We start from the raw sequence: 14,277 nt of genomic DNA, 5'->3' as shown, positions 1-14,277 counted from the left end.
GCTCCCTGAGTTGAGGATTCCAGGCTGTCTGCTGACTCAGGGACTTGGCTAATATACCCCCATCTGTCTCAGTGCCTCTAACAGGCCCCCACACCCCTGCCAGCCACCCACAACCTGCCTGGAGAGGCTTTAGAAATCCAGCAGCTCTTTGCTGCCCAGAACCCACCAGCTCAAAGCAGCCTTGTAAGAGCAGGCACTTCTCCACAGCAGTGTCTCTTTACAGAATGGATGTCAACTCTGGGGGATGCTAAGCGTGGTTCAGCATACGAAGAACCCTCAGCCCTGCTTGGAGTCTTTCCCTTGTGATGTCAAAGGTGCAGAAAGGCTCATGGACACGTGTTTTATATGGGAGGAGGGGAGGATGGCGATGTAAAGAGGAAAGAGAAATCAACCAAGAACATAGGGTTCAGAAGTCCCTGCTTAAGGTGAACCTTGGGCCAAGGGATGGAAAATTCTAGGTGGAGGCTGGGAAATTCCCAATGTAGAAGCGGTAAGGGAAGTGCCGCACTTCCTGGTCTCCTGCACACCTGGGCTTCAGCCAACTCTGGGGCGGGGTTCCCGAGCCCTAGCTCTGGCTGTTTCCAATCTTGGCTGCACATCAGCACCTCCTGGGGGAGCTTTAAAATGTGTGTGCCAGGCAGGGCCCAGACCAGTTACCTGAGTGTCCCCAGGGTGGGGCTAGGCTACGGGTGCCTGCAGGGCACAGCAAGGGTGGAGGGCCACCCGGGCAATAACCACCGTCACTTTATGCGCCCTCTGCCTTGCTGCTTCTGATTCTCAACTTCACAGGTGGGCATTGATGCCCTCGGCAAGGCACCATGTCCTGCGTAACAAAGGGGTTGGTCAGTGAGAGGAATGATGGTGATTTAGGCCACATTCCAAGAGCTAGAAGAATTCAAAAAGTGCTTTTCTAAACTTCATTAGAAAGTGTTCCTTGTAAACATTGAAGGGGAAGGCTCAATTCAAAAGTTGTATTCACGGTCCAAAAGATGTTAGGAATAAATGGCCCATCCTCAGAGCTCTGCTACCATCACCTGGGTCTGGCCTGAGCTGGGGAGCAGCTTGGGTCCAGTGAGCCTCCCAAATGGCCTTCTCAGCTTCCTTGACACACAAATGACTCGGGCATCAGGCCAAGCCGTAGTGTGTCCATTGCACCTCTCTCTGTGTCTGCCAACCAGCAGGGCAGACTTAATGCCCGGAAGACCATGTTCCTCCCCACACTGCCCTGGAAAACATGGTCCTGGTCCTGATTCCCTGATCGCTCCTCACAGCACCACTTCCAGGCTCAGATCTTCCATCAGGTGACTGCCTGGCCTTCATTCCTGTAACAGGTCTCCTTCTTCCCCCTGTTCCCTTCTTGAAGCCGTGGCCCCAGGTGCCTGTTTTCCTGGCTCACCACTGCAACCCCTGATGGCCTGCAGCTTCCGGCCATGCTCCCCTCAGGAGCTGCTGGACTCAAGCAAGCTGGAGACGAGTCTAGAGGCTGGAAGAACTACAGAAACTGAGGGGAGCTGCTTGGTTTCCCTGCCCTTGGCCCTCACCAGGTGGTCCAGCCAGCCCCAGCCAGAGCTCCAGAAGCCCAGAGGCACTCAGTCCCACTTTCCCTCTGGAGCCCGGGCTTGGCCTTTCCCACACAGCAGCCTGCCCGGCTTTCTCTTGCCTACAAGCAGAGCCCAAGTGTTCCAGCTGGAACCCTCCCCTCCCAGCTTTCTGCTCATGAGACAGCTCTACTTCTGGCAGAGAACACATGTGGCCTATTCCACTCACCACACGCAGTCAAGGTGCCACCTGTGGTCAGCCCTGCTGCCTGGACTTCTGCACTCACTGGGCCCTGGTCCTCCCTCGCCCCCCTACCTCCCTGCCCAGCTCCATCCACAGGCTGCTCTCCTAGGACTTAGGACTGCACAGAGCTAACGAGCCCATGATGCTCCCTAAATGGAGTCCTGGGGAGTCCCCATCCATTAGACGGCTTAGTAGTAGCTGCAGCAACTGAAATCCCAAAAGGAGCCACTAGTAGACAGGACTAGGGACATAATACTGGATTTGGAAATCTATAGATGATAGAACTGGGGTGAAGACACAGACACAGACACACTTAGTGCCAGGATGAAAGGGACAGCCTGGACCTCCAGTTCTTTCTCCTCAGAGATCTCTGGCCCTTAATCTGACAAAAAATTGTACATTTCTGGGTACCTTCTATAGACAGCCTTGCTCCAAGGCCCCTGGTTCTGTCCCTTGGGCCAGCCTTGGTGAGAGCAGAGTACCCGACCTTTCTCTGATCTAAGTGGTACTTTAGGCCTCATCTCATGACTCATTTATGCTTCAGCTCCCAGGGGTCTCCGGGGCAGCTTGGACATCTCTGGCTGGTACTTAGAGCATGTGCTGGGGAAGATATGTCACTGCTGATTCAGAGGACTTGCTCCTAAAAGCTGATAATCAGCCTTCTTTCTGCCCAAGGAAGGGGCTGCAGGAATACACCTCCACTGAGCCACCGTGTTGGCCAGCTGCCCTGGCAGGGTCTGTCTGCAGGCACACCCTGGGGGAGGACTGGGAGCTGCCAGCCAGTGGTTGTCAGCTAATGTCCATTGCTGCTCAGTTAGGTATAGTCAGTGGCCTTAGTTCCTTATTTTTTCTAACCATAAACCTATTTACTTGCCATTATTTTAATAAGGGTATATCCTTGCTTTCTAGCCTTTTTTTTTTTTTGGTAATGTAAGCTTTTAAAACATTATCTAGAACTTTTCAGGAACTAGACACCAAGTAAATGGAGAGAGAAGTGTGTTGACAAGCTCAGGGCCATCCTCCACATGTCATATGCTTTATATGCATTGGTTTGCTTAATTTTCACATCAACCCTGGGAAGTACTTTACTTAATAGTCCTACTTAATTTTCAGGTAAGAAAACTGAGATTCAGAGAAGTTAAGAAATTTTCCCCTATCTGGAAATAATGGAGTCAGAATTCAACTTAATGCTTGCCTCACTGTATAGCCTACAAGTTCTTTCTTCTTTATTATTGTTATTGTCAAGTGATAATGTTTTATTTTATTCTTCTTGTAAAAAGGTAAACTTAACTAAAAACACCATGGGCAAAGCTAAAGAAGTTTGGATCTCCCCTTCCCATCTCAGTGCCTTCCCCAGATTTCATTTGTACATTGTTCTTCAGTCTCTCCTGCAAAATCAGTGTTATAATAATACCTGTTCTATTTGACTCTCTGGTTTTTTTAAGGACCAAGTGAGATAACTAACAAGGCATTTTGTAAACTTTACAGCTATCTGCACATGCTCATTGTTAGTGGTAGCATAGCAACATACATCACAAAAGGCCCTTTTGTAGGGAGTATTGTTTAGTTTAAACCTTCCTGGGAATTCCGACTGTCAATGGAAGGTGATCCAAACCCTTTCCATGCTCAGGTTTATCCTGGGAAAGTAGACCATGGATAAATCTGGTTCCCCTGCTGTGGAACCTCACCCTTCTGAAGTATTCTATGCTGCCCAGCCCTGATCAGGTCAGCTGGGACCATCCATGTGCCATTTATAGGGCTAGGCTGCAGAATCACAGTTTTCCAGTAGGTGTCACTCTCTACCAGGACACATTAACTGCTCCTGTGCAAGTCTCCTGGATCATTCTATAAGTTTTAGTTGACAGTAAAGGTGGAACAGTGATGTGGGTGTGGTGTTACCTGGGGTAGGTAAGTAAAGGGCCAAACACTCAGGGTGCAAGGCCAGTAAGGCCAAAATTCTGCCTGAGGAAACTCATAGGCAAGCAGGGAGAGCCCAGGGCATGGACCATCCCATCCCAGAGTGGTGATACAGGCTGTACCCAAGGGCTGTCCATTGTAAAACTGGCCCCCCAAGAGACCAGCTATGTCTGGATAGGTCAGACATAGCTTCTTCATGGAGAAGGTGACCCCTGAGAAGGGTCCTGAAAGGATGAGGGGGGAAAAAAACCTTCCAAGCTGAGGTAGAAGCATCCAGAGCTCTTGTGATCAATTTGATGGGCCAGGACCTCATGGGGTGGAGGGAGAAGGATGGGAGAAAAGGCAGACTAGAATGGAGGAAGATGAGGCCAGAGTAGTAATAACCTGAGAGCAAAATGAACTATGGAAGCTGTTGTTTTTCCACTTGGAGTGGGCTGGTGGGAAACTGCAATCAGAAGAGTAGAAGAATAATTGACAGGAAGAGATTGAAGAAAGTGAGGCCAGTTAGGAGGCTGTTGTTGAAAGCTTAGCCAGCACAGTAGTTATCAGTATTTGGAGGGTTCACATAGATTGGAAGCTATTTGCCAGAAAGAAATGCACAGGCACAGGGCCTAGAAATGGTTGGTGTTGGGGGGAAGAGGGAGGGTTTCAATGAAGGGATTTGGCTGATTTTGAAGTTTCGAGCTTGAGCAGCTAAGTGGAGGTGGCACCGTCAGCTGAGACAGAAAACACAGGAGAGGGTGCAGTTTGTGAAAACAGAGGGGAAAGCATGTCTTTCGACTCCATGAGGTACCCAAAATACTGGCGGGCACGTTGGGTGTGGTGGTTTGGAGCTGTTGAAGGAAGGACAGAGAAGTAGCCTAGGGCCACAGCATTCTTATTTCTGAACCCACTTATTTCTGTTTCGCTTTCTGTCCAATTAATTCAAAAGTCTCCCCTAGCCTGAGCCAATGGCTACAGTCTCATGATCATGCAAGTTTTAAATTTCCTCTCTCTGCATCAGGTAGGCTTTAGAAATGTTGTACTTAATGACCTGAGACCACAGGAAGCATCAAGGCACACGCGTTTGGAATGGTGACTCCTAAGCAGGACCCCTTCATCAACTCTTAGAAGTCTGAACCTGTCTACCCAAGAGGAATGGGAGGAAAAACAGGCACCCGAAGGTTTTTGTGTTCTGGGTGGGCCTAGGGGCAATGGGTTAGCCAAGACAGAGAAGCCCAAGCTCTTTAAAAAAGCTATTTGCTCCTTCCCTGTGTTTATATGTGTGTGTTTGTGTGTGCGCGCGCACGCATGTGTGCCTCCTTGCCCATGCGTGCCTGCATGTGGGTACTTGTTTATTGGCCAGGGCACCCTCTAAATGAGGCAGGAGAGCAGGCTGCTCCTGGTTGGCCCCTTCTGCTAGCACATGAGCAGCTCCCTGGCAAGGAAATCCAACGGCGAGGTCAGCCCTGAGGCGGGCACCTGTCTGGAGTTGTGACACCAGCCCTCACAGAGCTAAAGTCAAGGCATGACAGGGCTACATGCCTAGAGACTCTAGGGGAGAAACTGCTGATGGCCTGGCAGAGCTTCTGGTGGCTGCCCGCATCCTTGTGGACACATCACCTCCTTGGTGCCTCAGTGTGCGCTGCCTTGCCTCTGTGTGCACCCCCCCACTTACAGGGACACATGTGATTGCACCTGCGTCTACCCAGCTCAGGTCCTGAGACCTAGGATCATCTTCTCATCTCAGAATCTTTGATTTAATTATTTGTGCACAGTCTTTGCCACGTAAGTTTGTGTATGTAGGCCCCAAGGATCAGGACATGCTATCTTTGGGAGGCAGTATTCAGCCTACCACTAGTAAGCTTTGGGGAAGTTCTTTTATTTGGCCATCACCATCTGATACCAAGTGGATATCATTATTTCCATTTTAGCAAAGGGAAGATGGGCTTTGCCAGCTAAGGTGCTGAGATCTACTGAGAGACCTTGATCTATTAATCAACCACAGGAATGAGGGATCTTTTTCAAACATATAAAACATACAAAATCTTTCCCCCTTTCTTTTAAGAAAACAGATGGTGGTACATTTAATCAAGCAGCAGATAATCCCAAACTCATCTCTGCATTGGGTGACTCCTGTTGCTTCCCGGGGCCCTGATCTCCCTTGGGTTCTGGAGGGCGAGGAAGCAGTGACGTGCTTCCCTGCAACTTCCCACTGCATTTGGGTTCACTCTGTGGACACAAGTAGCTAGAAGGGACTATGGGGAGCCAGCCTGCCAGAACAGGCCTGGGCTGCCCACATGACTTCCCTGGCTGGGAAGCAAAGGAAGAGCTGGGCTTGCCAGGGGCAGCCCTGGGATGAGGAGGGTATGTCAGTCTGCAGCCCAGATTTAGTGGTAAACAGAGAGACCTGAGCCCAGAGATCCCTTACCTGAAGTTGAGGACCATGGTTGCACTCTGCAGCCATAAATGAAAATTGCCACAACAAAAGCCCCTTACACTCCTGCACTTTTGCCTTTATGCCTTTTTTTAAATCATCTTTCATATCATGGTGTTCACACACACACACACACACACACACACACACACACACACCACCCCCCAGGAGATTGCAGACAGATCCCTATGTCACAGATTGAGCACTCAGATGTGAAGGGGAGGGGCTGGTCTGGTCAGCCTAGTAAGTGGCACGTGCCAGTAGTGCCCTTGGCGTGAGTCCAGAGGGCCCAGGGCTGTGGATGGTCCCATCACCTGTTCATCAGCAAGGACTTTAGAAGCTCCGTGCTCCCCCTACTGGACACCCCCACGTACCAAGGGGAGCTCCTCTCCCTTTGGGCTGCAGTGTCTATGGGGGTGTCTCCAGCCCCCATTCCCTGCCTGATGAGTGACCTGGGGGCCTTCGGTTGGGTCGGTGTAGGTCCCTCAGGTGCCTGCTCACTCAGCAGTGCCCACCCGTCCAGCTCATCTGAGGGATTGAGGCCGCCTGTGCTGAAGCCCTGGGCTCGGGCATCCAGGCGTTTGCTGGAGACTTTGTCCCTAAAGCACGTTTGCCCGGACCCCTGCTCTGCCCCCAGCTGAGTCTCCAGCAGCGAGGAGTGCCCACGTCTCCAAGGGCGGAGGGCCACTGAGTACAGAATGGAAAATCGTTGCAGGTTCTGGCTCGAGAGCAAGGAGCTCCGCGCTCCGGACAGAGCACTGAGAAGCCAGCCCCCGCGCTCCAGGGGACCGGCTCTGCCTCCCTCGTGGGCCCCGGGGCCTTCCGGGGATACCTGTTCCACTTCCTTCTGTTTGCCCATCTGTTTGGAGACCCCAGACTCATCCCGGCGTCCCCTCCAAATTAGCGGCAGGAGGCAAACAACTGGCTGTGAATTCCGCCTTTGTCCGGTGAAGCCAAGTGGGGAGGGGCCGAGCGGACCCCCTGCCCCCACTGGAATGTCGGCTCGCGGCGCCCCCCAGCTCTGGGTCCTTTCCAGCGGCCTCCCCCGCGCACTTCCTGAGCCCCCCGACCCCGGCGCCAAAGCACGCGCCCGCGCCCCCACACTCGCGCGCCCGCGCCCCCCGCCCGGCTCGGGGAACCGACCTTTTGTTATTCAAATCACGCCTCGCCGCGCGCCCGGGCTGCGGGCCCCGGGAATCCGTCCCTTGGCCCCCCACATCGCCCCCGGCCCCCCACCGGCCGCCGACGCCCGGGGCCTCCCGCCGGTTTCGGGGTTTCCCGGCGCGCTGGGGCTCCGCCGCGCCCCTGAGCCCGCGGGCCCCCGCCCCGGTGCGCGCTGCGGCTCCGCGCCGCCCCCCTCTCCCCTCCCCCCTCCCCTCCCTTCCCCTCCCCTCCCCTCCCCTCCGCCCCCCTCCCCTCGCTCCCCTCCCCCTCCCGCTCCGGGCCAGCCTCCGTCCTGCAGCCGCCGCTGCTGCCCGGGTCCGCGGGGCGCGCCGCTCGCCCTCCCCGCGGCATGGCCCGGTCGAGGCGGAATTAGCCGGGAGGAGCGCCTCGGAGAAGCGGGATTGCAGGGGGGGTGCCCCCAGCCTCGGTCATGGATGTGAGCAAGATGGTGAGTGAAGAGCCGGGGCTCTGCCCCGAGCCTCCCCCACCCCCAGTCCCTGCACACCCCCCCCCCCCGCGTGTCCCCTCCCCTCCCTCTCCCCAGCCGGCGTGATCCATTGAAAGTTTCTGGATTGTTGATCCGCCTGTTGGCCCCAACTCCAGGCGCGCTGAGGAGGGAGCCGGGCCAGGATTCTGGAGGCGGGTGGCGACAGGGATGGGGCTCCCAGTTTCCCGCCGCGGTGCCAGCAGGGCTGCCTGGGAGCGCGCTAGACTCCGGAGAGGGCTGCCGGGCGCGCCTCCCAAATTGGGATCCCCGCCTGGCGGAGGAGAGAACGCAGGGCTGCGGGAAGGGGCTCCTGGTCCTGCCCTCGCCACTAGCCCCGCTCGCACACCTATTTGAGATGCTTGGGAAGATCTTTGGACTGAGCCAGTGCACGGGGGAGCGCAGGTGGGTAGCCTGGGAGGGCTGTGAGGCGCAAGGGCTCTCACCATCTCGAAGGTGAGGGGCAGGAATGAAATCCTGGACACAGATGGGGGATGGTCTAGATAGCCCACATGTCCACCCCAGCTGCCTCAGCCTGGAGAGCAGCAAACACCTGATCCCTCCCCACCCCCTAGAGCAACCCTCTGCTCCCCCCGCCCCCCACCAGGAACTCCTTTGGAGCCGAATTCATTGTTATATTGTTATTCATTCATTGAGGAGCAGCCCTAGGGAAGTGGCATGTGATTTGGGGGATACTCAGAAGGAAGCTGGTCTCCTGGAGCTCTTGGAGGCCTGAAAACTGCAGGTCTTCTCAGGAATCCCCATTGGCCCCCACTCTGTAGGAAAATTTAATGGTGTCCTTAAGATCACTGCCACCGGTGAGCACCCCCTCTGCACACACCCCAACCACCAGCCTTACAGCTGGTTCAGCCTGTGTGTCTGGAGGGTCTGGGCTTCAGAGGAAAGAGCTGTGCTGAGATGTATCTGTAGTGAGTGGGGGTCTAGGGTTATTTGTGCCTTAGAGAAGATACTGGAATTTGAGATCACCTTATACAAAATCAGGCGTTTCCCTGGAAAGTACCCTTTAGTCACCATCTCCATAGAAAAGGCAGATGAGTTCCTGGCCCTGCCAGACCTTGGGCATGCTGAATAGTAGGGGATAGCAAGAAGGGGTGCAGATGAAAGGCGATGGGTGAGAGTCGTTGCAAGCTGACTGCTGCCTCTGGTACTGAGGTTGAAACCTCATACCCAAGGGGGGCCCAGGGATCCCCAAGCTGTTAAGGCGGTTAGAAAAACCCATTTTGCCTGTTCTAAGAGGGTCTGGCTATAGATGCACAAAGTTAAAAAAAATAAAACAGGCTTTTTGTGTGCTCAAAGACCTTTAATTGGTATGAAGTTCAAAGGTGGGAGGAGGGTGAAGAAAGAGGGGACTTCAAGTAACAGGCTCTGAAACTCTGAAAATCAGACTCTGAAAATCACCCATCCCAGGTGAGGGCCCTCGTTGGCTCCATCTTCATGTGAGGACACATGAAGTGCCATGATTGGGCAGTGCCAAGAGGCTGGACCCCATTCCTTATTTGGGTACCATGAAAGCTTGTTTTCTTTGGGTTGCTATTAGAACTGCCCCTCAAAAAAATTTCTCTATGCAGCTGTGGAGATGTATTCCGGCCAGGCCTTATGCTAGAGGTCTTAGCAAGAACAGAGATCACTGTCTGGGTTATGGTGGGGCCAGAGGGGACATATGGGGGCCTCCAGCTCTAATCCAGTGACATCCAAGCAATATCACCCATGAGTTTCTGGCATGGAGCTCACATTCCTTCCAAAGGACCAGATTGCCAGGTCCAGGGACCTCTGTCTTTGGAGATCTGAGTCACTTCTAACACTTACTGGCTCCCTGCATCTATCCCCTCTTTATGCCAACTTACTATCATTTCTGTAGCAAGAGCTGTGGGAAAGATTCAGAGAAATAAATAGGACCCTGCTCCTCAGGGTCCTAGGTGAGGAGTGCATAGAGGTGCGGGCCACCCAGCCATCCATGCAGACCTTGGTCAGAAGGCCACAGCTCCCAGAACCTTGGAGGTCTGCAGCGTGACTGGGCTTCAGAGCTCAGATGGAGGCTAAAGCCCTAGACAGGCTCTTCGAGGCTGGTGGAATGGGCTCTGCTGAGAGCTGTGAGGGGCATTTCTTGTTGGGAGAGACACGGGAAGAGGAATGGAGAGCCCACTGGGTGAGGATGAGGCCTTTTAGCTGGGAACAGAGGGTTGAGCTCAGGAAATGAGATTGTTGGTTGGAGCCAGATCAGAAAGGCCTTAAATGCCAGCCAAGATATTTTGATGGTACCAAGGCACTGGGTTGCCTCTGGAGAATTTTGGGCACAGAAATTTGCCTCTTTCCTCTTTTAGCTTGGGGTGCAAACAAAAGTGATATTAGATTCTCATTAATCATTGAGCAGCGCAACACCCAGCCTAGAAACCATTGTCCTCAGCTCTTTGTAAAAGCACAGACTCTGGGCTGTGTAAGAACCTTACCCACCCCAGGGAATTGGTACCTGCCTCCATTTCTGCAGGAGGCCAAAGTTACTTTCTCTTTTGGCCATTAAAGCCTCTTCTCTGGTTTGAAATGCTCACTCTGGGGGCCCTTGGTTCCAGGGTTAACCTCAGACCCAACCTTTCAGCCACATTCTTGGCTGCACCCACCAAGAATCCCCTTGGGATTTCTTGAGGGGTTTCTCTTGCTGATGTTGAATGAGAAAAGGCAGATTATATGGGTAATTCACCTAGCTCCCTGAATGCTTTTGAGCCAGTTTCTTAACCTCTTATCCTCTTCTGTAAAATGAGAACAGTAATACCTGCCTGGAACATTCTGGAGCAGGTGGGAAGGCACAGGAACTGGCGTAGGGAGTCCTCCGTCCATGGTGGCTGTTGTAATGATGGTCCCCGAAATCTTATCTGATCCTAAGGAGAGATGACAGATTTCCCCCTCCCCTCCCTTTATTTACTTGATTGATCCAAATTGCTGATTTGTAGGGTGTATTTCAGCTGGCTGTTTTGGGGGCCAGTGCTCCTAAGATTGGTTGGTTATCTTTCTGAATGAAAGTACAAATGGCTGGTGGACAGTGGATGCACCAGCTGCTTACCCAATGAATTTTTTATGACATTAGACATTTGCCACCTGGGGGAGGACTGGTTTAATTCCACACTTGAGTGTACAGTGCAGGTGCCTTTTAGGGGCTGATGATGTAGTCTGCGCTTTACTGGACACCAAATGCACAGGGCTGTAATTTGAAGAGCAAAGACAATGCTGTCAATTCTGACAAAAGAACGTGTAGTTTATATAATGTTTTAGTTTTGCATAGTGCACCCTCACCCTTGTTCCTGTGTACCACAACCCCGTGAGGAAGGGAGTTACATTTTAAGATAAGAAAACTGGAGCGCAAAGTGAAATCTTGGATCCTACACAGATGGCAGAAGCCAGTTCTCCTGATCACCAACAGGTGCGCTTTGGTGACAGAGTAAATAAAGTAAAGGTTCAGTAGCAAGTTCTACAATGGACACGAGTAAATATAAAAGACCACTGGGGTGCTAGGTTTTGGCCACTGGGTGCCTGACGGGGGATGATGCAGGGATTAGCGCCCGGGTCCTGTGGGTCTACGGGGCCTGGGAACCTCATCAGTTACCTTCAGCTCTTTTTGAACTCATGAATCCGGCAGCCCCCCCCTCAATTGTGCAATCCCTGTCTCCTCAGATCCTCCAGCGTATAGAGCTAGAAAGTGAGGAGTGAAAAAAAGGTGTTTCAGGTGTTCTGGGAAAATGATAGTGGGGGTGGGCAGGAAGAAGCTTCAGGTCAACCCGTGGTTGACATTGGTGTGCAGGTGTGTAGCAGGTGGAGAAGGGGCGTGGGAGATCCCTTTGCAGAGTGATGCCAAGGGCCCTGCTCACCACCTACATGAGAAAGGCGGGCATCCTCCCATCTAGAGTCTGAGCTAAGTAACCAGTTAGGAATTGACATGGGTGACCTGCTCCGTGAAATCAGAGTGGTGTTTTCAGCTCTGGGTCACAAAATCGGTTCAGTGGGTTGCAGCCAGCATTGCGTGCGCATGCGCGCATACACACACGCACACACACACACGTGTTTATATATAAACATTGAGAGAGAGATTGATTCTAATTCTAGAGTCTAGAGATTCTAATTCTAATATGTATGTTAAAATCTCTTAAAAGTAGATCAATAAGACGGTAAGCATTAGTTCATAAAACTGATTTTTATTGCATACACACGTGCACACAAGTGTGGACGGGCCTGTGAAATGTAAAGTAAGAAAGGGAAAAGGGTTTTGAGGCCTCTGATCTAAAGAATATCCAGAGGGTGAGCCTGGTAAAATGAGTAGTTCAGTCCATGGAGGAGACTGGAGAGGGGCCACTTATCATCTTGAATTCCTGGAAGACTGTCAGGAGGAGGAAGTAGTTCATGTGTGCCATGTGACCCTGGAAGGTGGGATTTGTTTTCAAGAGGCAGCAGGTTTTGGTTGACCAGGACTTGCCCATTGGAGAGCCACCCCAGGCAGGAATTCAGTTCTGTCCCCCACTGGAGCTGCTTGGGGATCCGGGAGAAGCAAAGCTGTTGAGTCCTCGCCAACCTGGGAGGCTCTGGCTCAGCACACAGACTTCAGGAACAGCCCCAGAGACCTGTGGGCTGTGTGACTGAGGGCTCCAGTGGCCGGCAAAGGTGACTTAGTGCTCGAGTGCAAAGGCAGCTCATTTTTAGCATGCAGAGCCGTTCTGAGAAGTGAGTAGGTATATCCTGGCTTTGTGCATCACCCACCGTGGTTTCTAAACCTCAGCAGAGCACATGGACCTGCTGCCTTCTCCAAACAGCTCCTGCAGTAAGACAGGGATCATGGGTGACATTGGCCTGGGCCAAGTGCCGGTGGGAAAGGAAATCTGTAATTTGTCTCCTTTGAATGTACTAAGGGAACAAAGTTTCTGATTTACCATCTGACTGCTGCCTTTTATTGTCAGTGATCTCTAAGATTTTATGCTACCAAGCTGAGGTCCCATTCAATGCACACACACGTCAAATACCCCCTCTATGTGCCAGCCTCCTGGGTCTGGCTGTTAAGATGTTAGGGAAGAAAAGGTCCAGAGTGAAAGGCTTAGAGTCAAGAGAGACATGTGTTGGATTCGACAACACAGACACACTTGCAGTTGACAGAATACTGTCACCTGGATTATTTTCTCCCTCAAAACAACCTTGGGAAGTGGGATTTAGTGTTGTCAGAGGTTGCTCCGTGTCACTCTGCTGGCCAGGGGCTCAGTTTAGATGTAAACGTGTAGACTGATTCTGAGATAGTACTCTGTCACCCCCACAACACTCCCTCCATGCTGTCTTTCCAAAACACACACACAAGAGCTGGGTGATTTCCTTGGAGAGCACGTCCAGGGGCTATTTCCATGCCACCTTTGTTTCTTTTCTTGCCCAGAAAGTCCTACTCCAAAGCCAGACTAGCTCATAGTCTGGCAGCTGCCCCTGAGCCGACCCATCAGCCAGACCAAATTAATCCTGCCTTGGGCCCCAGAGAAATTAACCTACAAGGCTTCTATGAAGAAGAAAAAATTCCTTGTCTCCTTTAGATTCCCTGAAATCCTAAGAGGCAAGTAGGAAGGGATGCCAGGGACGCAAGGGGAGGAATGCCAGCACGCAAGGTGCTGGGGAGTGTCAGTGGGAGGCAGCAGGAGTCCACAGCCCCGTGCCCTGCACTTGGGGATCAGAGAGCTTCTTTTTTTTTCTTTTTTTTGATTTTATATGTATGCATTTTTTACATCACTTTTCATTTTTGCACAATGTATGCATTTTCATCTTGGTTATAGTCCCCATACAATTCCCACCCCCCTTGTTACTCAGCAATCAGGGAGCTTCTTCTGTGTCTAAGACTCCACCTGGGGCCACCAGGGGCTCAGGAGACATGAAGGCCAGAGGCTAGATGCTCTGAATGCATGCCCTTTGCTGCCCTAGGACCTGGCGATCACCTCCTCGTCTTTCAGATGGATTGGTGTCCACCCACTTACAAGGGTTGAGGTGGTCTTCGTTTAACGTCCTTGGGGCATGGAAGAGGCTTAGTACGCAACAGCTATGATTATTAATATGTTTGCTCGTTCATTTAGGCAAGACTTGAGCCATTAAAGCTTCAGGTGAAGGGGTGAAGCATTCATTCTTTCTTTCAGAGTCACGTCTCTGCTGGCCTAGCTCAGCCTTGTAGGGCAGCATGACACATTTGTGAGCCATGACTATACGTGTGATGAATGCACAGACTACACGTGAGGGCTGTGCTGTCATGGAGAGGGTGGGGTTAACCGCTGCCAGGTGCTTGAGGGAGGTCTTACTGGGAAAGCTGGAGAAGGGGAGGAAGTCCCCCAGCGGACAATGAAAGGAAGGCCACTGCAAGTGGAGAGTCGCGTGTGTGCTGAAGCCCAAGCCCGGAGACCAGGGCCAGCAGCTCACAGCACAGAACCACCGCGGCTTACCTGGGTGAGCAGGTGCAGCCCCATCTCCATGGACCAGCAGAGCTCCCAGGGAT

At 52.4% G+C, this 14,277-nt stretch overlaps 1 protein-coding gene across 6 annotated transcripts in view; it reads left to right on the top strand.

Moving 5' to 3' along the window:
* The window catches only part of HIP1 (huntingtin interacting protein 1), a 121,189-nt gene that overhangs the window by 47,409 nt on the left and 59,503 nt on the right, over positions 1-14,277 (top strand). Inside the window, exon 1 of one of the 6 annotated variants that reach the window (XM_037506849.2) lies at positions 7,650-7,727. The exons of the other annotated variants lie outside the window; for them this stretch is intronic. Coding sequence (XP_037362746.1) covers positions 7,710-7,727 — 18 coding nt within the window. The 5' untranslated portion in view covers positions 7,650-7,709. Of the gene's footprint in view, positions 1-7,649; positions 7,728-14,277 lie in introns of those variants that run through there. 6 annotated transcript variants of the gene reach the window in all.

This window comes from Talpa occidentalis, unplaced genomic scaffold (assembly GCF_014898055.3).
Source record: "Talpa occidentalis isolate TD23 unplaced genomic scaffold, MPIMG_talOcc4v2.1 talOcc4.12, whole genome shotgun sequence".
NCBI classification, from domain to species: Eukaryota; Metazoa; Chordata; class Mammalia; order Eulipotyphla; family Talpidae; genus Talpa; species Talpa occidentalis.
Note: the sequence above shows the minus strand (reverse complement) of the source record. Positions and strands in the feature narration are given on the sequence as shown.